This window comes from Synchiropus splendidus, chromosome 10 (assembly GCF_027744825.2).
Source record: "Synchiropus splendidus isolate RoL2022-P1 chromosome 10, RoL_Sspl_1.0, whole genome shotgun sequence".
Lineage (NCBI taxonomy): Eukaryota > Metazoa > Chordata > Actinopteri > Syngnathiformes > Callionymidae > Synchiropus > Synchiropus splendidus.
In genome coordinates, this window is record NC_071343.1 from 5825872 (window position 1) to 5853140 (window position 27269).

The 27269-nt window shown below is 44.9% G+C and overlaps 4 protein-coding genes and 1 non-coding gene across 7 annotated transcripts; 3 read left to right on the forward strand and 2 right to left on the reverse strand.

Annotated features, from left to right (window-relative positions):
* Positions 1 to 52: 52 nt before the first annotated feature.
* On the forward strand, positions 53 to 9775 carry me3 (malic enzyme 3, NADP(+)-dependent, mitochondrial). Its single transcript, XM_053876973.1, has 15 exons — positions 53 to 215; positions 524 to 741; positions 3238 to 3371; positions 3444 to 3593; positions 3664 to 3739; positions 3805 to 3966; positions 5217 to 5320; positions 5390 to 5499; positions 5565 to 5662; positions 5780 to 5893; positions 6405 to 6510; positions 7863 to 8005; positions 8146 to 8319; positions 8586 to 8684; positions 9174 to 9775. The coding sequence occupies exons 2-15, from the start codon at positions 529 to 531 to the stop codon at positions 9333 to 9335; spliced, it is 1845 nt and encodes a 614-aa protein (XP_053732948.1). The 5' UTR covers positions 53 to 215; positions 524 to 528; the 3' UTR covers positions 9336 to 9775.
* nxpe3 (neurexophilin and PC-esterase domain family, member 3) lies at positions 7746 to 19362 on the reverse strand. The gene is made up of 8 exons (XM_053876975.1): positions 19248 to 19362; positions 16600 to 16711; positions 16410 to 16499; positions 15336 to 15485; positions 14392 to 15173; positions 13088 to 13158; positions 12802 to 13017; positions 7746 to 11268 (listed from the first exon to the last, which is right to left on the reverse strand). The coding sequence occupies exons 4-8, from the start codon at positions 15450 to 15452 to the stop codon at positions 10727 to 10729; spliced, it is 1728 nt and encodes a 575-aa protein (XP_053732950.1). The 5' UTR covers positions 15453 to 15485; positions 16410 to 16499; positions 16600 to 16711; positions 19248 to 19362; the 3' UTR covers positions 7746 to 10726.
* A 979-nt stretch (positions 19363 to 20341) lies between these two features.
* Positions 20342 to 25083, reverse strand: cep97 (centrosomal protein 97). 3 transcript variants are annotated; one of them, XM_053877447.1, is made up of 11 exons: positions 24969 to 25083; positions 23503 to 23645; positions 23264 to 23422; positions 23053 to 23154; positions 22763 to 22876; positions 22514 to 22680; positions 22277 to 22441; positions 21903 to 22075; positions 21248 to 21833; positions 21102 to 21177; positions 20342 to 21023 (listed from the first exon to the last, which is right to left on the reverse strand). In XM_053877447.1, the coding sequence occupies exons 2-11, from the start codon at positions 23590 to 23592 to the stop codon at positions 20595 to 20597; spliced, it is 2061 nt and encodes a 686-aa protein (XP_053733422.1). In that variant the 5' UTR covers positions 23593 to 23645; positions 24969 to 25083; the 3' UTR covers positions 20342 to 20594. The 3 variants fall into 3 exon arrangements, with proteins under 3 accessions (XP_053733422.1, XP_053733421.1, XP_053733423.1); XM_053877446.1 differs by lacking the exon at positions 24969 to 25083 and adding an exon at positions 24199 to 24334; XM_053877448.1 differs by lacking the exon at positions 24969 to 25083 and adding an exon at positions 23982 to 24082.
* rpl24 (ribosomal protein L24) lies at positions 24698 to 27187 on the forward strand. Its single transcript, XM_053877449.1, has 6 exons — positions 24698 to 24751; positions 24878 to 24953; positions 25460 to 25570; positions 25935 to 26071; positions 26912 to 26975; positions 27059 to 27187. Exons 1-6 carry the CDS (start codon positions 24747 to 24749, stop codon positions 27137 to 27139), a joined length of 474 nt encoding a protein of 157 aa, XP_053733424.1. The 5' UTR covers positions 24698 to 24746; the 3' UTR covers positions 27140 to 27187.
* On the forward strand, positions 25656 to 25835 carry LOC128766522 (small nucleolar RNA SNORA23). Its single transcript, XR_008416018.1, has one exon. It is a non-coding gene; the product is annotated as a small nucleolar RNA SNORA23 (small nucleolar RNA).
* Positions 27188 to 27269: the final 82 nt, after the last annotated feature.

A 27269-nucleotide genomic window follows, 5' to 3' on the forward strand; every position in this document is an offset into this window, starting at 1 on the left:
ACTCGCAGAGCTGCGATCTGATTGGCCGTGTCTGTTTACGGAGAGTCTGGCTGAACTGGGGGAAGGAACATCCCCAATGTCATAGGCGCTTGGCTCTTCAACGTACTGTCGGCACACGAACCGTCAATTACTGATATTTACTATTCAGAAACACCGCCTGGAGTCGTCATATGCGGATTGACGTCAAGCGGGACGCAGCTTCACTCGGTCAGCAGGTAAGCGAGGGTTAGCAGTGTGTTAGCGACGGATGCTAACTACCGAGCAGAACTGGGCTGAATAGCCGCTAATGATGCTATTCAGCGCCGTCATTCTCGAGGTAATGTCAAACAAAAGTCTTGTAATTCCGACGTGTTACGTCTTTGCTTAAAAGTGCCATTTTTTATCTCGTCTCACGAGCGTGTTGTTTACCAGTCAGACCCGCTTCACTGCCGCGGTATTTCCAGTTCCCTGCTCCTGCCCTGGAGAACACTGGAAACTACTTCCCTCTCCGACCTTGTCAGCATGTGTCTTTACGTTGTACCAGGTATCATGAACTCCCTCCCAGGAAAAGCCGCTCTGCACCTGTGCAGACGCTCAGTGGCGGCAGGTGGGATGCGGGTGGTCTTCACCGGCTCCCCAGCTGCCGGTCCTGCGGCGTCCCTGCAGGCTGTGCGGGTGTGTCACTCCGGCGCAGCTCGGAAGGGGAGTGTGAACACCAAGAAAAGGGGCTACGACATCACTAGAAACCCCCACCTAAACAAGGTGAGGCCCAACATCACTGCTCCTGTATCAGGGTTCAACGTCTTCAAATGTGCATGACTAAAACTATTCCTTTTGATCAGCTCAAATATCGCGATAGTTGATTGTGTGTCAATACATTAGGTCCTCTAGGTCGATATTTAATAAATAATACTGAGAAATGACGCTGCGTTCATAAATGTTTATTATATGTTGTTGATTAAGGGAATTGTTCTTTGCTCTGTTAGACTTCGAAATTTAGCTGGCGATCTAACTTGACCGAGTTAGTGAAGATAAGTTTTTATACACTTAATATTGCACCTTTTTTCCTTAAAATTATGGCTCTTTTTAGCTCGTATCGGGATATTGGGATATGTATTTAAGATGAGGTGTGTGCCAATGTACAGTGCCAAGATACAAATCTAATACAGTGGTACCTCAGTTCTCGACCACAATCTGTTCCAGAAGGCCGTTCGAGAAGCGATTTGTTCGAAATATGAATCGATTTTTCCCATTACAATTTGCGGCTCTGTGCAGTTTGGCTTTTTTCCAGCCGACAACAGGACATCAAACCCTGGAGTGAGCGCTCCAGCCTCGGAGGTGTGGAGAGCGAGCACCTCCCCTGTGACACTCTACCACGGTCCAGTGCGGAGACAGGAAAGGTTTTACACCTCAATATGAAGAAAAAACAGTCAGTAAATGTAGCTAACGGGACACGTCTGCATACAGAGGCTGCGTTATACACAATAACAAAGCGTGTCGTGGGTCAGATGATCGGTCCGAGCACGTAATGTTTTTTACGGCTTTTTTCAGGGGCGTTCGAGTTATGGATTTTTGTTCGAAATCCAAAGCAAAAAAAAAATCTAGAAATTTTTGTTCGAATTCCAATTTGTTCGAAGTCCGGGACGTTTGAAAACCGAGGCACCACTGTATAATATAATCTAAATCAGTCATGCAGAAACAAATACGAACTGGTAGGAGACTTTACAGGTGGACTAGTTGGGTCTGTAATCTGGCTTGGGACCGACTTAATTTGTTTGTGGAGCTTGCAGAGACGTGTGAATTTCACTGAAGCCCAGTGGCGTAACAGAATATGATCTGATGGGCAGATTAGATGCGGGTGTGGCCACTGTAGATTTTGTGTCACATATTGTTTAAGTGCAACCCAAATAATCCCATTGAGAAATAGTATGTATAATAAATCCTCCAAATCTCTACGTCATGTTAACCTTGGTCAATTGTTCCCGTCATTTGTCCAAAGTTTCCATCTAAGGTCGGCATTAAAATTCCTATCTTATCTAACAGCAAGTGTTGAAGCGACAAAATCTGGTGACACCATCGTGTGTGTTCCCCTTCTGCCTGTGACAGTCCTGATAATAGAAGCCAACCTGTTATGACCTCTGTCCTCTGCTGCTTTATTCTGGACAATCAGCAATTAAAGTCAAGTACGCTTTGAACTGCTGACTCATCAGTTCAAATCCGCTTTCTCCTGTTTTTCTCTCAAATGTAAGGAAGTCCTCTCATCCTGACTGTGTGAGGTTAGTCAGAGATCCTCAATGTTAACATGATACAATGTGTCAGACTTTGTGGACATGAGTGTAAAGTGACATTTCCTTACCATTAAAATGTTTCGTTCTTCGACCCCTGCTTGTTGTGCACAGCTGCCAGAATTAAATTTAGGTCACTAATCCTTCTTAGAAAGGATGTATTTCTCCACACAATCATTGCAGTCTAATCTCCTGTGGTCAGAAGAGCCTTTCTTTGAGCTAGTATTCTAGTATTGTTGTACATTGGAGAGATGTGCATATGAATGTTTGTTGTTGCTCAACATTGAGATTCACACAAAATAATGAAATAAAAACTAAATAATAGCTGGACATTCAGATGAGTAGTAGTAGTAGCAGCTCCCAACAGAATGACAAGTAACAGTGTCAGGAGTAGAGACATAGTAGTTGCAAAAGTAGTCCTCAAATAATCGCAACATCTATAAGTAGCAGTAGTGGAAGTAGTACTTGGATTTTTTTTCCAGTATTGTTGAATTAAATTAGTAACTTTTCAGTTTTACAGGGAGTAATATACAAAGTTCTGAAATTAACTGAAACATGGAGTCACAAACAATCTCTCCAAAATAGCATTTTAAATATGTAACAAAATGGAATTGATCTTAGCTTGACCTTGACATCCAAGATAGGAAGGCTTTTCCTATCTGTAATGTTACTTTCACGTGTCATTTAAAGAAGCCCGTCATGGGCAGTTTACCCTGGTGTAGGTCAGTGTTGTGTTGGGGCATCAACAGAGAGCGTTTAACGGGGGAGTGGGTCGAGTCCCTCTCACCATTGGACAGCATAAATAGACCAGACGTCACTGAAGCCCGTCAGCAGGGAAACACTAGATGTGACAAATGGACTTTCCAGATCATGCAATAACCACAAGGGTGATAAACAGAAGAAAGTTTGAAGGGCTTCTGAATTTGCCAGAAAAGAGACTGACCCATGAGTCATTTTCTCATCCTCCCTGCAGGGAATGGCGTTCACCCTGGAAGAGCGCTTGCAGCTGGGCATCCACGGCCTGTTGCCCCCCTGTTTCCTCTCCCAGGATGTCCAAGTGCTGCGAGTCATGAAGAGCTACGAAACACGCTCCAATCCTCTAGACAAGTGAGCCTGTTCAAGAAGGAGGAGCGGTTAAAGAGCATAAACACTACAATATAAAGTTCTCTGCCTTTCCAGGTACATCCTCCTGATGACTCTACAGGACAGAAACGAGAAGTTGTTCTACCGTGTGCTGACTTCTGATATAGAGGAGTTCATGCCCATCGTGTACACGCCCACCGTGGGTCTGGCCTGTCAGCAGTACGGCCTGGCGTTCCGCAGGCCGCGGTGAGGAGCTCACTCACGCTCACGGTTTTGTCGACACTTTTACTTCAAGTTCTGTCTGTGTTGCCCACAGAGGACTCTTCATCACCATCCATGACCGAGGTCATATTGCCACCATGCTCAACGCCTGGCCCCGGGACGATATAAAGGCACGCAGCTTTCATTCACACGCTGTGCTGGAAAACACTAGCTAAGAATCTATTTCCTTTTCAAGGCAATAGTGGTCACCGATGGTGAGCGCATCCTGGGCTTGGGGGATCTGGGCAGCTATGGCATGGGCATCCCGGTTGGAAAGCTGGCACTCTACACAGCCTGTGGTGGAGTTCACCCGCAGCAGTGCCTCCCTGTGCTGCTGGATGTGGGCACTGATAACCAAGTAAGTGTGATTGCAGGTGTGAAGACAGTGATTCGTTTTTTACTACGTTACATAACATGTCATTAGACGCTTTGATCCAGTAGATTTCGTGCCAAGAGTCCAGGCTGGTTACATCACCACTGGTGGAAGTGCCAAATAATTCTTAATAAAACAGTGTTACATCACATTTGAAGACTCCAAAGTGTCTCAAAGTGAAGGACCTCAGATAAAGTCACCGCTTCTTCCTCCATAACGTTAGTGCAGGCCTGGCCAGCCATGCGGCTCGAGATGATCGTTCATACAGGAAATAAGTCGAAAAAGGAAGAGCTAGTCCAGCAAAAGTCTTTGACTTGTGTTTAACTTAGAAACATGTGAGTCACAGCCCTAAGACTTGGACTGTCATCAAATCCACGATCAACGCAATTTACATGACTTTGTTCCACATTTCACTTTGTCGTTCCCTAAACTGAAGGTATGGCATGTGTTTCACCTATTATTCATTGTTGATCGTGCGAAGTCCGTTTGATCCAGTGGAGTGAAGATGAGACGCTCCAGTCTGCAGCGTCGCTCACACACACAAACCGGGGCCACGTTATTGGTGGCATGAGCCACCTAAAAAATATAGAAGTCAAATAAATGGCGCACACATTTCTATCTACGCCGCTTGATATTTCCAGGAGGATCATGGTAAAATGTATGAATTTGAAAAATACATGCACAAGAGACATACAGCGGACACGAACCAGCAACCTTGTTACACACAGGGATGTGCTTTCACCGCTATACTGCCGCTGAGTCACGTGACCAGCTGTTCAGGTGAGCCTGACAGCCTGACATGTTTGGAGCATGTGGCTCTTTTCAGCAACACAGTAAAACAATGTGGCTCTTAGCCTCTGACTGGTTGGCCACCTCTGGGTTAGTGAGACAGCCAGCCGTTATTGAGGCTTCATGAAACCTCGTTTTCAGAGCCCACTAGATGACGCTCTCTGTCCTAAAATCATTTGTTTTGAACAGCCATTTCAATGAAACCTCACATGATTTCTAAGATGAGAGCGCCACCTACTGAGCTCTGACAATAATGACACTGCTTCAGGAAGCCTCATCAGCCCCACTCTACTTATTATTAGTCTTTTTTTAGTACTTCTGAGTGAATGTTCAGATTATTTTACTCTCTGTCAGATGAGGTCAGTCTTTCACTCCGCCTTCTGGATGTATGTTTACCGGGGTAAACAATATAACACATTTGTTCTTGTGCGTCACGTTCCGTGCAGACGCTGCTGGACGATCCCTTGTACATCGGGCTGAAGCACAAAAGAATAAGAGGGAAGGAGTATGACGATCTGATCGATGAGTTCATGCAGGCTGTGACAGACAGGTGAGTAGTGACGGACCAAAATAAAGGCAGCCATCGTGTCTCTGCTTCCTGACCGCTGCCGATCTTCAGGTACGGCATGAACTGCCTGATTCAGTTCGAAGACTTTGCCAACAGCAACGCCTTCCGCATCCTCAACAAGTACAGGAACCGATACTGTACCTTCAACGACGACATCCAAGGTACGTCTGGAGTTTGATCATCACAATTGAGGAGATGAGACGGAGTGTTTCTGGCTTGCACACAGGCACGGCCTCCGTCGCAGTCGCTGGGCTGTTAGCTGCCCTGAAGATCACCAAGAACACACTGCGGGATCACACCTTTGTTTTCCAGGGAGCTGGCGAGGTGAGGTGTTGGCCCACTCTAATCTGGGCTTCCAATTCTTCTCAATGCTTTTATCATATGGGGAAAGAGTATAGTTTAAAGAACGGCACTTCTTTTTTTGCTCTTTTATCGGTCCAGGCTGCGCTGGGAATCGCTCACCTGTTGATGATGGCCATGGCAAAGGAAGGATTGTCGAGAGAAGAGGCTGCCAAGAAGATCTGGATGGTGGATTCCCGAGGACTCATAGTGAAGGCAAGTGTCTCAGCTGAGGACACACTCAGGTCTGCCCCAGCTTGCATCAATATAGGGCAGACCTGAGTGCAGCCTGCGTGAGGTCAGACTAAAACTATACAACTGAAATCGACCATTTTTTGCCCTTTTTTAGCCATCACTAGTTTAACAGTAAAAATAACGTTTATATTCTTGTTTTATGACTAAAATTTTTTTTTTGCTTTTCATTTGGACATGTATTCCTTACATTTCAAAAATTGAAACTATTTTTTTAAATAAATTGCCTTTTTATCTTTCTTAGATGTATAGTTCTTAATTTTGTTTTACTTTAAATTCAAATAAAATGCACATAGACTTTTTTTTTTTTAAACATTACATATCTTTTTAGGTCCATTTTGTCTTTCTTACTTAAGCATATATTTTGGATTTTTTTCTGTCATGTTTCACACCGTCTTTCGTTTGGCATGATGGCCCCTGATAGTTCATACTTCGGAACTCTAGGCCTTCGTCTGATATATGGCGACCTTTTCAGGGACGAGGAAACCTGAACCATGAGAAGGAGGAGTTTGCTCATGAGCACCCGCATATAAAAACTCTGGAGGAGGTGGTTCAGGTCATCAAACCCACCGCGATCATCGGTGAGTTTAATCCAGAGAGGGGACGTCTTCAGCTCCTCATTGGTGTTATGTTTAACCCCTCGCTGTCTCTTCTACGTAAATCCTGACCAGTTGTGGAACAGCAGAGAAAAGTGTCAAAGGTGAATTTTGTCGGTGCTGAAGCAACTTAACAAGTTGCTTTTCCTCTGTGATTTACTTTCATCAAATATTCTTGTTCTTAATTATATTCAATTGCAAATAATAGAGTAAAAAAGTTCATAATAATTTAGCAAGCTCTGAGAGAAGCCAAAACATATTGCATCATATTTGACGGATAATTGTATCTCAAGTGACTTGAGCCGCCACTGGGATTCAAACTTGCAAGGAGAAAAATCAGGAGTAAAGGAGTAAATCAAAATGTTAATTATTAATTGTGGTGTTGTCAGTAGATTAAAAATCTTAATCTCAATTAATTGTCACTTAAAATGAGTTAAACTAATGGCAAATTAATCACAGTTTTGAATCTGTTCTAAATGTAACTTAAAGGAAGATATCAACAGCCGAGTGGCCATTAAGGTTTTCCTCATGCAAACTTTTGTTTATTCCATCTCAACAGATACTGTCCAGAACATTCTCTAGTTCAGGGGTTCTAAACCTTTTTGATCTCAGGTCCCACCTTTCCCAGAACAAACGGGCCCCGGGCCCATTCAAGGAATAGAACTGATTCATGACTCTTCATGTCATTTGTGATCAACAGCAATATTTAATCTACTTACACGTAAATAAACCAAAACCTTGTGAAATGGAATGAAACCATGTGATCATTGCAAAGATATTTATATGTCATCGAAAAGTCCAACCAGCAGCAGAACCAGGTGCAAGTCATATTCATCAAATGTACTTAAAAAAAATACACTTGATGTAAATTGAAAACAGAACAGGTACAAAACATGTGAGTAATTTTCCATTATACGCAAGTTAACTTGGCTTTACTGCGATTAATTGAGATTAAAAATGTGTGTCTTTTTAACAGCCCCATATTTGATCTCCTACAGCGCTCTATAATAATTGTATAGTTACTTAGCGCTCACTCTTTGAGTCCAGATTGGAGGCATTATTGCTCAGGAACCTACTAAAATTGTCCAATCATTGTGGTCAATTACATTTTTACTAAGGTTTTACACATTAAACTGTAATTAGTTCTGCTTATTTGAAATGAATTATTCCCAAACGCTTTGGGATTTTTCCTGACAAAGGAAAGTCTCTTCATTTAAACTGCATGGCTGCAATCTGGTTGATAAATCCTGCTTACAGTCATGACCTCTGCGACTCTAATGCCATGATGTTCCGCTTGTGTGACTCCTAAACTTGTCTTTCTGGCGCCGCTCCCGCAGGAGTGGCTGCTATCGGAGGAGCCTTCACTGAGAAGATCATCCAGGACATGGCTTCCTTCAACGAGAGGCCCATCATCTTCGCCCTCAGTAACCCCACCAGCAAGGCGGAGTGCACCGCCGAGCAGTGCTACCAGCTGACCCAGGTGAGAAGTCATCGCCCGGCCGGGTCGTAGTTCACATTCCACACAAGTTAGGGGTCATGCTGTGCAGCTGAAGAAACCAGGCCAGTGGCAGCGCGGGCGTCATCACAGCCTGCAGTCCTCATCTTCCTGTCTGTGTTCAGGGTCGTGGTATATTTGCCTGTGGAAGCCCCTTCGACAAGGTGACTCTGGCAGACGGCCGCACCTTCTATCCCGGTCAGGGTAACAACGCCTACGTCTTCCCTGGAGTGGCCCTGGGAGTGATCGCCTGCGGAGTCCGACACATATCGGATGATGTCTTCCTCACCACGGCTGAGGTGCTCTGCTTATCTCATTCATCTTTTATAGCTGAGCCTCATGATACGATAACTAGCCACAACATTATGGTGTTGATGGAGAGTAGTTTCTTTTTCACCCTGTGACGGCAGATGCAATGCTCCTTGTGAACTCTTGCTTGTCTCGACTGAAAGCGTCCAGCCAGTCAGTCCAGATAACAGCTCGATAGTGCTGGCGGATATTTACTGCTTTACTGCTCTCTATGGTTGAAGTGGTGTCTTATCAGCCCATGCTATCTGTGGTCCAGGCGATAGCTGACATGGTTACGGAGGAAAACCTGGCGGAGGGAAGACTGTATCCTCCACTCAACACCATCAGAGAAGTGTCCTTCAAGATCGCCGTGAAGGTGAGAGTCGCTTCTGTAGCGACACTTTTGAATGAAAGCGGGACTGAAGTTGAGCCTTGAGGAAACCCACAAATGTTTTTTTAAAACCGCTATTTCAGTCACTGTCAAATGCAGAGTCAATGAGAGTCTTTTTTTTTTTTTTTATTGACAGCACTTTATTCCGAAGCACTTTCCTAGTTGGTGGGATCCCCACTGACCTTGGCAATACATTTGATTCTGATTCTGATTGTTAGAGAATAATTTGGACCAAATTTAACTCTTTTGAGTCAAAGTTGTTTTCAAATGGTTAATAAAGTCCAATAGAAGTTGGTGGAGTTATTATTCTGACACCCATGAATGATTAATTATCGTGATTGCCATGTAAAAAAAGGGCAATGAAGGAAAAAATGGCTGCCAAACTCTCTGTCCGCCCGAAATAGACAGAAATGACTTGACTCAAGCTTGGCTGAAGGGGAAAGCTCACCAGTCTCCTGCGTTTCCTCCCTCCAGCTGGTCAAGTACGCCTACCAACACAACATCGCCTCTGTGTACCCGGAACCCAAAGACAAGGAGGCCTTTGTCTTGTCTCACATCTACAGCCCCGACTATGACTCCTTCACCCTGGACACGTATAGCTGGCCGCAGGACGCCATGAACGTCCAGGGTGTCTGAGCAACGTCTGCCTCATGAAAAAGAAACGTGTGCAATGTCCCCCCTCAAGCTTGCTATTTATCGAATCGGTGGGTCCAGCTCCAACCACGACCCTAAAACGATGCACTGATATTTTCCCACAGAAAACAAAACAGGAACATCAATGAAGTGTGAGGCCCATCTGGAGACCGTCAAACCATATTTTGTTGTGTTTGATATTGTACTGTCCTGTACACTATATTATTAGTGGAACACTCCCCGATATCGCTCACTACTGAATGTTGGTTCAGGAGGGAAGCGTGCGCTGACGTCATACCTTTTGTGTGTATCTTTGTGTGTTTTTGAAGCTCTTTGCCTTTCAGTTGTGATCAGCCAAAGTTTTTATCTAGCAGACCACAAAGCTCCAGTGCAGCAAATCACGCTTTTTGAAGGGAACATGTCACTTTTTAATAAAATTTGTATTGAAAACCCTTGTGCTGATGACTCTTTTATTTTGCACCAACCTGCCCACTTAAATTCAACTAGCTCGAGGCGTCTTGACTCATCGTCGTAGCTGTTCACATCACTACACTCCAAAGAATACTGTCAGAACATAAACCTGGGATGAACACAACAAACACTCTGCAGAGTGGAAGCTCAGCAAGTGGCCTTGTTTGTCGTTTTTTTGAGCGGATACAGTGATACAGCGCCACTTAGAGGACTGGCATGTGCACTGCACTGGCCACTCACTCCCTTGACCAACTGGTTTGGTGCGAGCAGCCGAGTCTTAAAATTCCTTCCGTCATCTTCCAAACACAAGAAGATTTGGCAGCAACACAGGTTTTATTCAGAACCATGGCATCTCAATATCGCAATTCAGACTAAACTGGCTCGTCGACTTCGGATCCGCACCAGCAGGCGCCTTCTCTCTCATATGAATTAGCAGTTAAAAAAAGCTAAATTGAATAACACCCTTGTAAACATAACACACAAACTGTTGTCAATACGCTGCTCCTACATCGCTCACAAGCCTATTAGCTGCCCCTGTGAGATCACATCAGCGTCGCATCGTGAGTCAAGCTTAAAGCCAGGAAAGGCTGACTTCTGCGTCACCGTGGGACAAAAAAGTCTGCTTGACAACTCTCAATATGGGAGTGAGAGCAGGCTGTTTTGTCCTCGCTTCATTTCATGGCACACGTGTTTTCATTATGGCGACCCAGACCAACTTGTTCCCCCTGCTAGTCAGTCACCGGGCCAGCGAGTTTCCATCGGCAGGTCAAGTTTTGGACTGTGTTAGAGCTCAACTCAGTTTTAATACTTCTCTTTTGGATGCCAACCCATCGTCAGTTCACAATTACGAGTCTGTAACAAGAGCAGGCGACACTCCTTCCGCGAGGCCGCCCCACTTCTCAGTGTCAGAAACCGGTCCCGTCTCAAGGACAGATGTAGGACAAAAGCATGTCTATCATATTCTTGATGATTTCCGGAGGCGGGTGGAGGTGGTGTGGCAAGTGGTGTGCCAAAGTCATTTCCCAGGCGTCCACCAGCAGGACGTCTAGCCCCTTAAACATGGACTTGATGACGGTGTCCTGCTGCAGGGAGAACCAGTCGCTGTTGTACAGGCTGACCTCCTCCTCCTGAGCCTGGAGATTGGCCGAACGAATCACCACCATGGTGCCCGGCGCTCGGCCCATGAGGCGCACCAGCGCGCGCCTGATGTGGCGGAGCCGGCGGATGTAGACCTCTGTGGGGAAAGTGCTGAAGTGGGACCAGACGCTGAGGACCACCACCGTGTTGGGGCCGCCCGACAGGCCGTCCAGCTCGTTGGCCACGTAGCGCAACTCGCTGGAGAGGACGGTGGAGAAGCGGATCGGCGGCCCGTGGCAGCGATACTTCAGCAGGATGTTGTTGTCACTGTCGACCGCCATGTAGGGTCCCACATTTTTGGGACTGGACAAGTTAAACTCCTTCAAATCTGGAAGTAAATGGACATGATTAGCAAAGATGATGCAGGAATTAAATTTAGAGCAGGGTTACAATGCAAAGAAATTATATATATATATATATATATATATATATATATATATATATATATATATACAGTGGTACCTCGGTTTTCGAACGTCCCGGACTTTGAACAAATCGAAGTTCGAACAAAAAAAGATTTTTTTGCTTCGGATTTTGAACAAAAATCCAGAACTCGAACGCCAACGAAAAAAGCAGGAAAAACGCAACGTGCGCGGACCGATCAGCTGACCCACGACGCACTTTGTTATTGTGTATGACGCAGCCTCTGTATGCAGACGTGTCCCGTCAGCTACATTTAATGACGTTTTTTTCTTCATACTGAGGTGTAAAACCTTTCCTGTCTCCGCACTGGACCGTGGTAGAGTGTCACAGGGGAGGTGCTGGAGCGCTCACTCCAGGGTTTGATGTCCTGTTGTGGGCTGGAGCTGGGACAGGGATGAGGCGAGTCTGGGACAGAGCGTGACTTGGTTTATGACTTTGTCACAGCCAAACTGCACAGACGCGCACATCCAGAGCTGGACACGCACCGGGCACCTCTTCACTTCTGGAGAGACGTCACTCACTCGGCAACCCCTCCCACATGCAGCGGCCACACACATAGAGGAACAGCGCACCTGCAGCAGACACTCTACATTCACTCCTACAAAAGCCTATTTTAAGGCTTGGAACGCATTAGTTCTTTTTCCATTCATTGTAATGGGAAAAATCGATTCAGATTTTGAACAAATCGCTTCTCGAACGGCCGTCTGGAACGGATTGTGATTGTATATATATATATATATATATATATATATATATATATATATATATACATATACATATACATACACAGCATTTGAAACATCTCAAATGAACTCCACTACACTACTATGCAACTAAAACTAAAAAAAATATTTCGAAAAATAAACATACAAACAATCTACACTCAACAAACGTAGAAAAATCTAAGATAAACCATTGCCCAACAAGGCAAATAAAATGAAATTAATATAACGGAAGAACAATCTCCACTCTGCACGCAGATCGAGTCGGAACTGACGTCATGTCATGTCGGAACCGGTTAGCTTGGTGGCTAATGCTAAAAACAGACTGTGAGATCCTTGTCACTGCCAGATGGCCGCATCTGGCAGTGACAATCCTCCGCGAGAGACGATGTCAACACCAACAAATATGTCAGGCACGTCTTCGCGGTCAGTCAGATTCAGAGCACTGCGACCTCTGGTGGTCAAGACGGAGAGGTGTATCCAAGTCATTTGAGAGTGACAAGTGAGATTTTTTATGAATTGAGGTCGATTAGTCGCCCAGCCATAAATAAACCGGTACCGGTAGCCTAAATATATATGCTAGTTATATACATGTCAAAAGTTTAAATCAAGACCAAGCCAGACAAAAATGCTTTTCCTCAAGCAAAAGGAAAATGGTTTCAGTCTTTTATTCCGGTCAGATTGACATTCACCACGAGATGAACTTGGTAACTCACCTGGTGTGAAGGAGGTGAGGTACTCGAACCACTGCCTGGCGGTGGAGTCCCCAAACATGTAGATAATTTTGTTGCTCAAACACTGAGTCACGGCTGCGGCATTGGAGAACTGGCGCATGTTGATGTCTCCGAAGGGCCTCCAGGAGTCCTCGTAGTAGTAGCCCGAGGGTGAGGCTTTGAATTGTTCTGGGTACACGCTCCCACTGTCGGCTTCATCTGCCACACAGGAGCGGACGCTCAGGGGAACCAAGCAGGGACACAACACGTGCGCTGTGTTACGGCTTACCTTTGCTGAACGGGAGCACGGTGACTTTGTTGGTGCCTGAAGAGCCGATGTAAACTTTGAGGTTCACGCCGCTGAGAGGGAAGCATAAAAAAAAAAAATCAGGGATGATACATACATATATGCACAGACATGCATACACATAACCGTACTTTTTGTTTGCTTTTGTTCAGGGATGTTTTTCACTACACAATGGCCAGGGTTTCCACTACTCTGAATGGACTAGAAATTCTTATAACATTGAAATTATTATAGAAATATTTTCAAGACATTAAAAGAGCTTTAGTTTAAATAAGGTGATATAAAGACTTGAATATAGACACCATCGTGATTTATTGTGCTATTGTCAAACTGATGCAAAATAAATAATATTTTGTTGTTTAAATGTATGTATGGCTCCATCATGAGTTTCACTAATATATTAAATTCATTCAAATAGAAAAATGTGGCTGATCCCATTAAACTGTGATTAATTGAGATTAATCACAAGTTCTGTTTTATTAGATTTTTTATTAGATTATTTAAAAAAAATTAAGCTGGGCCAAAGTTAAATTACATTAAAAACATAAATAAAATAAAATAAAGTAAAAAGTTTTCGGAATCATTCAGCTTAATGAAAAAGTCGCAAAGAAGCCCATGAATACCGAAAGGAAGGATTTACTCACATAGTGAGTACACAAAGTAAAGCAGGAACAAAAATGTAAATCACAGCAAAATGTTGAGCTTCAAAAATAAATATATAAATAAACTATTGAAAAAATACTTTGTAATTTAGCTGAGACTAAATTCAATTTTTTTTTTTTTTTTTTTTTAAGGATTCATTTTTCTCAATGACAAATAACAAAATATGCTTGCAAAAAAGTGTAGCACAGAAGCCCATGAATACAGAAAACCTACGACCCCACAAGGATTTACTCACATAATAAAGTACGAGGACACAGACAAAAACAATGGACGAAACATGCACCAATAAAAGCAGATGGACACAACTACACAAAGTCGAAAACATACGCTTGAATAAATCAAACAAAAATGTGCAAAAAGCAAGCAACCAGGAGCGACACCAGAAGAGCGGTGCGTAAAGGTGTTGGCCATTTCTTCCTACAGCTGCCAGGCTCTCAGTTTTGGACTGTTTTCTGCGGTAAGCTGGGTGTGTGTGTCACTTGTATAGATAGAATTCTCTTGTGGTGTTTATTTTCACTTCTGTCAAATGAATCACTACATTAGGCACATCAGGCGACTAGTTTAGGGACACACCTGCGACGTGACTCAGACACACACACAATGTCCCGCAGTGACACACTCACCTCTGAAAGAGCAGCGCTTCTTTGTCGGAGATGATGTGCTTCAGGTAGCCCCCCTTGGCGTGGTTGACTCTGGTGTCGCAGCCGAGCACCTTGGGCTTGTAGCAGAACCAGGGCTCGCCCGTGTGAGGGTCCGTGAAGTTGCACAGCGGCCTCTGCTCCTTAGGAAGGCACATGTTGCACACGGTGGTCTCCGAGAGGAGGCCCAGACGAAAGAGGCTCTTGAAAAAGACTCGGTCGGGTCGCTCGTCCTGCAACCGCTTCAGCACAGCCACGGCCTCGCTGGAGTGCACCATGGTGATCTCAACTATGGCCGGACCTTCCCAGAGGAGCGGGAACAGAGCCGAGTAGAATCCGTTTTTGTGGTCCAGAACCACTCCTGCCACGCTGGCTCCGATCTCCGGCGTGTGGAGCCGGGCCAAGAGGAAGTCCCCGCCGTAGTGCTTGGGTCGCCCCTGGAAGTCGTGCATCTGGACCAAGGCCTCCAGCTGATCGCCCACATGCCACTCCGTTCCTCTTTTGGTGGGAAGGATGGTGAACATGCTGTGAACCGGGTCGCTGGTGAACCGCAGGGGCAGCGGGCCACCGCTCCGTGACGGGAACAGAGGCCAGGACAGCAAGTGCTGCAGGTACTGGTCCTCCAGCTCATCTTCGGCGGTTGGTTTCTGGCCCAGCTGCGCGCAGTAGGTGAGGTTGTGGTGGAAAGTGGGGAGGCCGGCCGTCATGGAAGACTGGAGCCGCGTCTGAAGCTGGTAGAGGGCTGAGACGGTGTGGCAGTTCAAATTCTGAGAGAGAAAAGTAGAATCAGAACAACAACCTGTTTGTTATTTTATCTATTTGATCTGTATCTATTCTATTGGAACTTTCACTCATATATTTGAAGAGACTGCAGAACCGATCTCCTGATTTAAAATCATGTTTCCATGAAAAAAAAAGTGGCGTCTCACCTCCACAGAGCTGATGTTGTGCAGCAGCAGGGCGAGCCCAGACAAAGACAGGAACAGAAAGAGCAGGATGATTTTGGATAATTTGTTGGTGCATGTCGTCCTCTTTCCGTCTTCCATGATCTGCCTGCTTCATGCTCCGCGGTCACCGCACTGGAGAGAATAGAAAGGCTGAGCAAGATAAGTCATAAACCTCGCCGACAGTTACCAGCTACCATGGCGACCTCAGGAAGGTCATTAGGTTATATTGGCCTTTATTCATAAAGGTCATAAAGATTTACAGTTCCGGTGTCCGTAATCAGTGCGTGGGTCAAGTGTCACAGAAAACACAGAAAAAGCCTAGAAGCATAAGAAAATCCCACATATAAACAGCCATAAAAAGTCCACACAATATTTCACGTTCAAAAATTAAAGCAGACAAAACAGACAAAAATAAATAAAAACAAAGCAAGTAATACTGAGTCCAAAAGACAAACAAAACACGCACAAAAAGAACAGAAGAAAAATGAGTCAAGAAGCATTTATGCTAATACAATTCTCAAACAAAAAACACATGGAAAACAAGTGACTAAATCAGTAGCAAAAAAAAACACATTCACATACGCAAAATTAACAGCAACGCTAAGGCCAAAAAAAAGACCCTCACAGACGAATTACACATGAACGTCAGGGGGCCCTCAAGATAAACAGATCAATACAAACATGACTTGCAAGACCCCGCCCTCCCCGCGCCTGACTGTCTCAGCGCGCTGGATCAACCGATAGCGCTATTAAATAACTAACAACAGTTGACAAAGACAACACAGGGAAGAGGAAGCTGACGTCAGCCTTGATATACATATATTGAAGGCAGTCGTATCAATCCAAGAGACGCGGCTCAGTTGCCGCCCCTGGTGCGTGAATATATATATCTATATATATAGATGTATATATAGGTAAAAGCTGTTTTTAATGTGGTGTAATGTGGTGGCGGCTTCGCGATTCCTTGAAGCGCCGCAGGGTTATTGTCACGTGACTTCACGCCATCAGAGCACGCGATCGACACTCAAACGCGGGGTTTATTTTTGAGGTACTTACGGGAAAGAGCGGACTCATCGAGGACGCACGTGACGGAAATACAATCGTAGAATACAGCATCCGCCCGTCGGCGACACAGACGCCGCCTCACTGCGCGAGAGGGACACAAAAGAAATGAAATGCATCGCGCACCAGTGCATCAGGGTGACGTCAGCATGTGATGTGCGCTGGTCTTCGCCTCGTTACTTACATTTTTGGTGAAGATAACGGAACAGGGCGGTGAGGACGGACGACTCGTACTCGGCTGCAGTCGGTCGGAGGACGCTGCGCAAGAGTGTGACGTCACGCCAGATGAGGCGGGGCTGTACATATAGATAGTTTCAATATCACCTTCATCACTTCCTTTATTTACACTTGACCAGTGCAGTCAGTGTTTATGAGTCCGAGTGCTCAGTCATCTCATGGAGTTTCCCTCTTTGCTTTTGTTTGGGGTGCAGTGCAGCGGGGGCTAGTTCGGGACAGAACATGGTGCCTGTTAGATAGATAGAAATATTTGCTAAATCAGTGGAAATATTGCCAAACATTTCTGATAAATCAGGAAAAAACGTGTGTCTTCATTTTTACATCGGTGCACCACTGAATAAAGCTTTTTAAAAAAAATACAAGCGAATGAATGAGGAACTCGAGATGAAAACCACCAAAATGTTTCCAAACTCATTCCATCACTCCTGAGTGTACGTAAATTGTCATAAACACTAGTTATGTTAAATTAATTTACAACCTTGGGCAAGTTGTTGAAATGAACTATTACTCTCTGATACGTTCTAATGGGAATTGTGCATTTATTACACAATACTAATGTTATTCATTGTGCTAGTTTGTGCTACTAATAAAGAATTTATTCACAGGAATGCTGAATGAGCGAGTGACCAATCGGATGAGGGTGGAGCTCATGTAGAGAAACGTTTGTGTATAAAGGGTCAAGACCTCAGATCGCTTTTTTGTCGCTCTACCAGACTACTGTCCAGACTAAGGCTAAGTCAGGGAACTCCTCTGTCAGGGAATACATTTCTTGAATATTACTTGCTGGATTCTTGGTAGTCATTCTCACGAGTAAACAAGCGCGCAGAGGTACACGGGAGGTGTATTTCCAACACTCCGCAAAGGTCTGAAGGTCAAGTCACTTCCGCTTGGGTTGACTGACCACCACCGAAGGGTCCGCAAACAAATCGTTCAGTACAGCAACGAGACACCACCAGTCTGCTCAGCAAAAAAACTGCTTTGTTTGCAGACGATAAAGTGAGATTCAAACACAGATGCTGTCAGTCATAAAAAAAAAAATTAAAAAAAACAATGTCGGCAAAAACCAGTGATGCTGAATTAAGCCAGCACCTTGTAGCGCAGCTCGCACACCTGCCACAATAGCACTTTCCAGTTGCTGCGGGGTAGCCATTTCAAAATCAGACTTTCAGGTAGGACCCTTTTGGGCGGTCAGAGAAGCAGAAGGGGGCGTCTCAATCTCCACTTGGAGGACAGGGCCGTCTAAATCCTTAAAACTGAGATTAACATTTAGATTTAGAATTCAGAGTTTCATTTGAATCTGGATTTTATATTTAGATTTACATTTAAGATTTAGATTTTGACAATATTTAGATGTTTATTTAATATTTAGATTTAGCATTTACACTTACAGAGATGAAAACAATGGGACATAACATTAGTCTCTCCAATGTAAGAAACATTTACTAAATCTGTGAAAATATTGCCAAACATTTCTGATAAATCAGGAAAAAAAACGGGTGTCTTCATTTTGCCCAATAGAATCAAGCTTTAAAAAAATACAAGCGGAAATGTTGCCAAAATGTTTCCAAAATCATTCCATTACTCATGAGTGTATGTAAATTGTCATAAACACTTATGTTAAATTAATTTACAACCTTGGGGTAGTTGTTGAAATGAACTATTACCCAACTTAATACAATAAAAGTGATGCTGATAATACTGTGGTTAGTGCTTCCTTGATGACTCATAAATAACTTCCTGGTTGTCGGCGGTCAAATCTGCAACAGTTATTGCACGGTAATATTATCTTGACTGCAAAATGCTCTGAGAGCAAAACTAATACAGTGACATGATCCGCAAATTTGCATTCAGGGTATCACGATGTACTAAGAAGATGGGCAAGTTCAGAGCGAAGCCCAATGTGACTTCACAACGGGGCTTGACTCGTGTAACCTGTCACTGGCTGAGATTTGAGATGGGTGAAAACTTTATAATGCAATAACTTTTAACGGAGCATCATCATTGTTATGATGTGTCAGGGATTATTTGGGGTCACAACTAGGGGGCGCTCTTGTTATGTTGCCGGGTCACCATCCAGTTTTGTTGGAAGTTGGAACCGAGAATAAAACCGGCTGTGTTGATACCTCCTGTGAGTTTTCCTTTCAGCTTTCAGCTATCACAGAGTACTTCAACATTTGAAAGGTGGGCGAGCTAGGAAAGTTGGAACTGAACATTACAGGAGCTTTTAAGAACTGAAATCTCTCTTTCACAAACTGATTTTGGCAGTGATTTCTTCCACCAGAAGTTTAAATATCGTCTCACACCATGACACACTAGCAGAGGGCAAATCTTCCTAAGTAAACACTGGAAAGTCAAGAGAAATCCATAAATAAAGGCTGGACTCCGGAGCACAATGATACTGCTGTGACCTTTACTTCCCCATTTAACTTCCACGTGAAACCGTGATCGCACTTCCACGACGACAAGACTACACGAGACAATAGACGCGTATTTACGAAATGTCAGCGATCACCAGACGACAAAGGATATCCTGAAGACTCTCGCCGGTTTAAAGAGTAAGATGTCAGACAGGTCACCGAGTAAGTTCATTCTCACCTCCCGCCGTCACGTAGCCCTCAGTCGCACTGCCACATAAATCCATATCATCGTGTCGAACATGCAGCTTCTGGAAGTCCACCACGGACGTGAAGCATTATGTGAAACTTGTCCGAGCGGGTTTTACTTCTGCGGTGTCAACGACGTCACACGCTCACAGAGAATTCTGGGAATTGAAGTCCATTGATTCAACAGGCGCGCAAACAGAATCAGAATCAGAATCGAATTTATTGCCATGGTTAGTGGGAGTTCCACCAACAAGGAAAGTGCTTCGAAATAAAGTGCTGTAGAATAAAATAAAAATAAAAATAAAGTAAAATAAAATGACGAAGGCTGATCACAAATTTAACAGTCTGATGGCCGAGGGAAAGAAGCTGTTCCTGTGACGGGAGGTTCTGGTCTGGATGGACCGTAGCCTCCTGCCAGAGGGAAGAGGAACAAACAGTCCATGTCCAGGATGAGAAGGGTCGGCTCTGATCCGACCTGCACGTCGTATGTTGTGTATCTGTGTGATCAGTGTTATATTTATTAAAACATTGTTCAGCAGTTTATTAATGGTTAATATTTATCATTTTCGGGAGGAATGAAGTGTCCCCACAGGCTGCCGAGTATAAAAACAAACATTCACTTTCATTTAGAGTCACCATCTGTCCTGGCTCTGTGTGTGGAGAAACCTTCGAAGCATTGGGTCCAAAGTTTGGATCCAGCTGGGGAAACTGAAAATCTTAACTAACGCAGCTTGTATGCTCTATAATAATGTGCTCCTCTCACTCTGACCTCCATTGACCTCCATTACCTGACATCAAACCAAAATCACAGTCATGTTCTGACTCGGCAAAACCAGCTCTCAATGTTTACCTGTCGTCAGCGCCCTGCCTCAGCGAGCCAGGGTTGTCAAATTCAAGCTTCACCTGAAGACACACACAACCAGTTCGACTTGCATTCTCACCTATGACCAATTAAAAGTTGCGCGTGAATCTGAATGCTCGTCTGGGACCTGTGGGAGGACTGTCGGGTTTCAGACAGCTAAAGACTTTAGACTAAAGATTTTGAGTGAAGGAAAAGGAAAGTATGAAGGAGTTATTTTTCACATTTCAACTTTAATTTAAGCCTCGCCGGGACCTGTTCTGGAAATCAATTACAATACAACTGAGTGGACGCTCAACTCCTGTAGAGAGCGTTTCACCACATTTCACCATCAACACAGACATGGATTGTCAGTACAAAAGTACATTCATACAGTTACGATTCGCTCCATAAAAAAGTGCACAGTTGCGACTGCTTGAGCTGAATGATAAATAAGTGTCGATGTATGTTGGGCTCCAGTGAATCAGCTCCAGACGGGAGTCATTCACGTGCATCACCAGTTTCCTCAGGACAGGTGTATTCAGGCCTCTCCGGTGAGGAAGGCTGTGAAGGTTCAGTTCTGTCGCTGCCCCCTTCCTCGGCCTCCTGCTCCCTCCGCTGGACTGAGGACAGGTACTGCTCCAGCAGGCTGCTGTCCGGACTGTCGGCGCCGGTGCCACAGTTGAAAGGGCTCAGTGCTCGGACCGTCTTCAGAGAGTCTGTGGTGCCGCTGCTCATGAAACTGTCTTCTTGCGCCGCCTGCTGGTCACTGGTGGTTTGGAAGCCGGAGTCTGGGAAAGACGCACCCATGCTGGCGGGGTGTGTGGTGCTGGAGGCTACAGGTGGGGGGAGCTGTGCAGCGGGGGCAGCAGGGGAGCGAGCAGAGAGCTGCTGCTGAACACACTCCTTCCACTGCTGCATAGACTGGAGCTGTTAACCAAGAGAGGAGTTATTGAACTTAAGACTTGTGGAGCCACTAACTTCAACTGAACAAAATCCTTCGCTCACCTCTTTCCACAGGAACTTCACCGCCTCCTCTTGCACCATCCTCTGGAGGCGCTCTTCTTCAAACTGCTTCTGAACTCTGCACAGGATTCCTCATTAGGTCATGTGATCAGCAAAGAGCCAGATTGACCCAAACGTGTATCAGGTACCTGTCCAACTTTTCCGATAAGAACAGGATGTGCTCTTGCATCCGGCGCAGGCGGATTTCACTGCGTACCTCTTTGCACTCGGGGTGATGAGCCCGAGCCAAGCACCCTCGCCACCACGCTTGTATTTTCACAGCTGCTCTCTCAGCCTCCACGGTGCTCAGCCTGGAGGCTGACTGTGCCGGGCTCTGTTGTTTGGGGGGGTCGTTTCTTTCTGACGGCAGCTCGGCTGGTGGCGCTTCCTCGCTGACCGCAGGAGTCGCCGCTTCACGAGAAGCAAACTCTCCGCCCGATGACTCTCCTTCAGCCACGTACGTCTTCTTGGTCTTTTTCAACTGCGCTGGCAGCTTTGGGGCAAGAGAATCGGGTTCAAATGTCTCGGTCTCATCCTCGCTGTCAGAGCGTGTCTCCAACTCAGAGTTGAACGGAAGAAAGGTCGACTCAGAGGGAAGGACGACGCTGGGTTTGTCCTCAGTCTGCACGTCTTCCAAATACAGAGGATCATCCACAACTCTGGAGCTACAGACGACCGGTAGAGAAGCGTTGGGGCTGTCAGAACCCACCCAGGTGTTGAACTGCACGACTGGCTCTGTGGTTAAGAAATATTGTCAACAGCTATTGCATTTCAGGAGCAAAGTGCAGCCATCCAACCTCTTACCTGTTTCCAGGTCTGACAGCAGGCAGGTAGGTGATGCTGCAGAGGTCCTCTTCACCTCTCGGGCCCTCTCTTGTGGAGTCTGGTGGTCGGGCACTTCCACGTCCAGCTGAGTCGGGCGCGGAGGGCTGGCACAGCTTCCTTGGATCTCCTCCAGCAGCTGCTTCTGATGAAACCTTCAAACAACAGAGGCTTTTTGATACATCTACATGGCAAATCAGAACCCTGGAAATGCTAGCTACCAGAAATCCTCAGAAATCATCGAAGCATTTCGGGGAGCTTAACTGAAAAACAGTTTCCAGGCTTATAGGATGCCTCTGGAGTGCGCTACTTTGCAAAACTGGCGCTTGTTAAGAAGAGACTAATGTGAAGCACACCTCTGTTTACTCAGGATCTTTTCCAATTTAGCATCTTCTGCTGTCTCTAGAGCCGGCGACGAGGTCAGAGGGCAAACTGTGGCCAGGTAATGAACCAGCTGCACATGTTGACCGGGTCGATGTGAGCGACTTTTACCCTGACTGTACAGCCACTCTGCCTTCAGCCTGTAGTGGGAAGCAATTCAGCACATTAGACCTTTTAAAATCACTTCTACACAGATGAAGTTCTGCACCCACCCTTCTTTTTGAGACACCGTGTAGCCATCCAGAACCTTAAGACTCAAACACCAGCTCATGATGTACGGCCGATAGTCGAAGCTTGGCAGCAAGGGATTGGCCATCACACAGGGGTTGGCCATGATGGACAACTGCTCCAGCTCCTGAAGAGACCCCAGGAAGGAGACCTGCACAGAAAAGCAGTGAGATGATTCCACTTTAGTCAACAAATTCACTGTCCCACAGAAAGAGATGCAGAAGAGGAATTACTTCGTTGAGATCCCTGATCTCATTTTCTGCCAGGGAGAGAATGGAAAGATGGGCTGGCAGGTGCGTCGGGACAGTCCGGAGCGTTGTGATGCAGTTTCCATGGAGCAGCAGAGTCTGCGGCCATTTTATTCATGTAAAGAAGCGCAATAATGTCAGTTTAATACATTCATTTACTTAATTATATAGTGACAAAACCACATTTAACACACTGTAATAACTAGTCTTCAATGTGGAAAGGAAAATGCTAGTGTTTACGGGAACATTAAATGAGTTAGGACAGGATGACTCACCCTCAATGCCACTAGTTTGGTGAGATCCCCGACAGTAGAGATGTTGTTATCAGACAAGTCCAGGTGTTGAAGCGAAACACAGTTGCTCAGCTGCTCAATGACCTGTAAGAAACGTCGCAGTGGCATGAAGCTTAGGTTTTAAATTCCTAGCTGCATTTAATAGATGATGACCATGAGCAGAGGGTGACTGAACTGGGGAGGATAAGCAAACCTTAATATGGTTTCCAGACAGGTTGAGCCACTGGAGGTGAGGCAGGTCCCTTAAACCTTCAATATAGCCGATACTGTTATTGGGAAGATTTAAAACTCTCAGCTCCGTCAGCCGTGACACACCCATCATCCTCACCAGGCGGTTGTTGGCTACAGAAAGCTAAAGACGACAAAGAAGAAAAATGTCAGAAAGAGACAATGATGCCGACTATCTTAGTCAGGGGATTTCTGAAGAAGGACCTGCTGAAGGCTGGGACTTCTTTCCAGATAATCCAGTTTCATGATCTGGTTACGGTCCAAGATGAGAGTGTGAGTGTCTTGAGAACACATGAAGCCAGCATCCAGCTTCTGTAAACCCCGGGTTGAAAGGTCCAAAACAGGCCCTGGTTTGAAAAGAAAGAGACGCCACAGACTTATTACATACACTATATATATATATATATATATATATATATATATATATATATATATATATACACACTTGATTTTGATAACACCACTTCACAACATGAGCCACTGAAACTGACTGGTGTTGGCTACATGGGTTCGCCAGTGATGCATAGGTATACATTCGCATATTATTAAAACGTTTGCATCTATTATTGTCGAACATTCGCTCTCATACTCGATAATAGTTTCCTTTTACTTCCAGTGTTGGCATCGTTGCATACTGACCCACATCATGTGTTTACAAGCAAATGCTAAATGCACCAACTTACGAGTAAATCCAACAGATATTAAACATGTATTTGAAACCAGTTTTAATTCGTTGAATTGCTCCAGTCCCGTATAAAGAGTCTGCTCAACGCTTCACTCGATTTCTGCTTGTCACTGTTGCTAACGGCGGTACCTAACAAACAGGGAAGCTAACAGCAACAGCAAAAACTGCAGGGAAGCTAACAGGAAAACGACAATGGAAGCTGATACCCAACACACCTGCATCGGTGTCAGCTTCTACATCTGATACACCCATCGTGCTCCTTGTGATCTCACACGGGTTTTGCAGGAGACCCAAATCGCCGATGGTGATGAGAACACAGCACTCTACTTGTCTGGGACCATCGAGATACAAGGGCGGGCAATAGCATTCTGGGAAATGTAGTTCAAATCCTCTCGCCTTCATTATTGGCCTAAAAGCAAACATTTCTATTTACAAAACATTCATTTTACAAAATTTAATGTAAACCATCTGTAGACTGCCATAAAAAAACTTAAGGCATTGTTCAAAGGGTTTTTGCATAAGATGTTGATATTTTTTGTCGAAGATAAGTTGGAATTCTAAATGCAGAATGTCATCATTTAATTTATTTCAATATATTTAGTCGGTCATTTTAATTTATTTTAAGTCATATTTAACTTAGTCCTGAGGACTAATATGTATATCTAGCCTTAACATGTATTTATAAATATACACCGGGCACGTCTCAATTCTGTTTCCGGCTCCGTCATCTTTCTTTCCGGTTTAGCGCCGCTCAGCCACCATCATGAAGTGAGTGTACCAAATGAAATCATATACCATCTAAGCCTTTTATTAATGTTTATGACGTTAAATCCAGCGCCCGACATTAGTCAATCATGTGCTCGATGAGTGATGACTCCTATTTTTTGATTTCAGGGTCGAGTTGTGCAGTTTCAGTGGGTACAAGATTTACCCCGGCCATGGCCGCCGATACGCCAGGATAGACGGCAAGGTAACGTTTACTGACCTTGTGTACGTTTGGTCTTCCTTTTGTCGGCGTGTCGAGGGTCGTGTAGAGGATGTGTCTATGCCGAGATGACCAGATAAACATACATTCACGTACAAACTGAGGTAGTCCGCCCAGGCCCTGTCCCCGGTTCACGTCAACGTAGCAACAATAGCTAGGTGGCTATCACATTATGATCCGCACGTCACAGGTTGTTGCTCTATATGCTGTCACTATTGTAGCAGTAATGTAGTTGGCACACTGGGTTGAATGTATAAGTAATCGATGACCATAGAAACAAATGCTCGTTTGACAGTTACCGGCGAATATGCCCGCGATTTGACCGACAACATGCCATTGCTAGTCTAAGCTTGTTTTCAGAATTCTATATAGTAGTTGCATTATTACATGGTGTCCTTGAGATATTGTCATTTTTATGCATAAACGTTTGCTGTCATAATTGCGTCAATGTGTCATTTGATGAGTCGGTTGTTTCCTCATGTCATCTGTAGGTGTTCCAGTTCTTGAACGCCAAATGTGAGTCTGCTTTCCTGTCCAAGAGGAACCCCAGACAGATCAACTGGACTGTTCTGTACAGACGCAAGCACAAGAAGGGTCAGGCTGTAAGTCACCCGGACATACCATATTGCCTGGCTAGTCACTGTTTATATGGTGCCCTGAATGTCAGAGGAAGAGCACATGGCTGGAGGTGGATGGAGTGCATGGTGTTGGTCCGTGTTACGTGCTGCTGCAGGACTGTGTTTTACTGTCATTGCAACAGCGCTCACGCCTCACCTTCAGCCAAAGAGCGACGGAGATCATAGTACTGACCCCTGACGTCCGTACGGACATCTCACCATCGGCCAGCCTCCAAACTCTCCAACAAGCAGCTCACTTTCAACATGATATGAACTCTCTGTCACAGTTCTGAGGAAAGCATTGGTTTATTCCGGCGCAACTCAATTCTGCTCGCATTTTCTTTGACAGGAAGAGGTTTCTAAGAAGCGTACCCGCCGTGCTGTCAAGTTCCAGAGGGCCATCACCGGTGCCTCTCTTGCCGAGATCATGGCCAAGAGGAACCAGAAGCCAGAGGTCCGCAAGGCTCAGAGGGAACAGGCCATCAGGTAAGAATCTCTGCACCTGTTCTAAAGGTCATGCTGGTTTGTAAGATGTGTTAACAGTGGATCGTTGATGTGAAAATGAGGTGTGTTGAATGGATCATGGTCGTGATGTGCAAGGATTAATACTAGGCTGGGTTTTACTAACCTTACTGGTAATGTTAATAGTCAGTTGAGCTACAACCTGTGCCATATTTAACATCACTGACTTCCATAAAAATAAAACGTTGATTTTAAGTAATGCGTGCAAGTAATGCTTTGTCGCATGCTTGGTAGCTTCATGCAGCACATTAATATTTCCTTGTGGTCCTGGTGTGTTACCATGTTGAACAGAGAGATGGCTGTAGCTTTGATTGTACATAACTTGTATGTAATTGTACGTAAATTGTAAGGAACTGTCCTGTGTGCATCTGATCTGTTTAAGCTCCCTCCTAGATTGGTAAACTTGTAGAGGCAGATATTTCAAGCCATTTCCTTGGTTGCAGTACCTTGTCTATGTCTTTGTGAGAAGCTCTTGACATTGAACACTGTCCTTTGGTTTCAACTCAATTTCCCTCATTCATATTGGTGATAATAAGGAAGCTAGCTTGACACATGGAGTTGCAGTCGGCATGTAAAGGTTGTAGGTCATTGTCCAGGTTGTTTTCTTGTCTCTCACTTTATGATTCTAAAAACAATGTGACGAAACTGTAATAGACGCATGAGTCAGTGTTGTGAAAGTACAGAATGTTTATCCCATAAATCAGTAATCATTTGGCCGTTGGTGTGATTCTGTGTTTGGTGTAATTTATCTGTATTGACCTCTTTCACGTTCTGTGGTTTTCATTTTGTGCCATCTTCACTCAGAGCTGCAAAGGAAGCCAAGAAGGCAAAGCAGGCCGCCAAAAAACCCGCTGCCACCACAGCAAAGGTAACACTGGTTCATTACTGACTCTGCTGTGATGCCTTTTTTAAAAGATGTGCATCTAAACAGTCTGGTTTGATGTGTCTCAGGCTTCCACCAAGGCCGCACAGAAGCCCAAGATCGCCAAGCCCATGAAGGTCAGCGCCCCACGTGTTGGAGGAAAGCGCTAATCTAACTCTTGGCGTTTGTGTTAATAAAAGTTTTGTGGTTCACCACCAGTTCCAGGTTTTCGGTCTTTTTATTTATCGCCTAAACAACTGTTCTGAATCTGCATGAAAGCCAAGGTGTTCTAGGCCTACA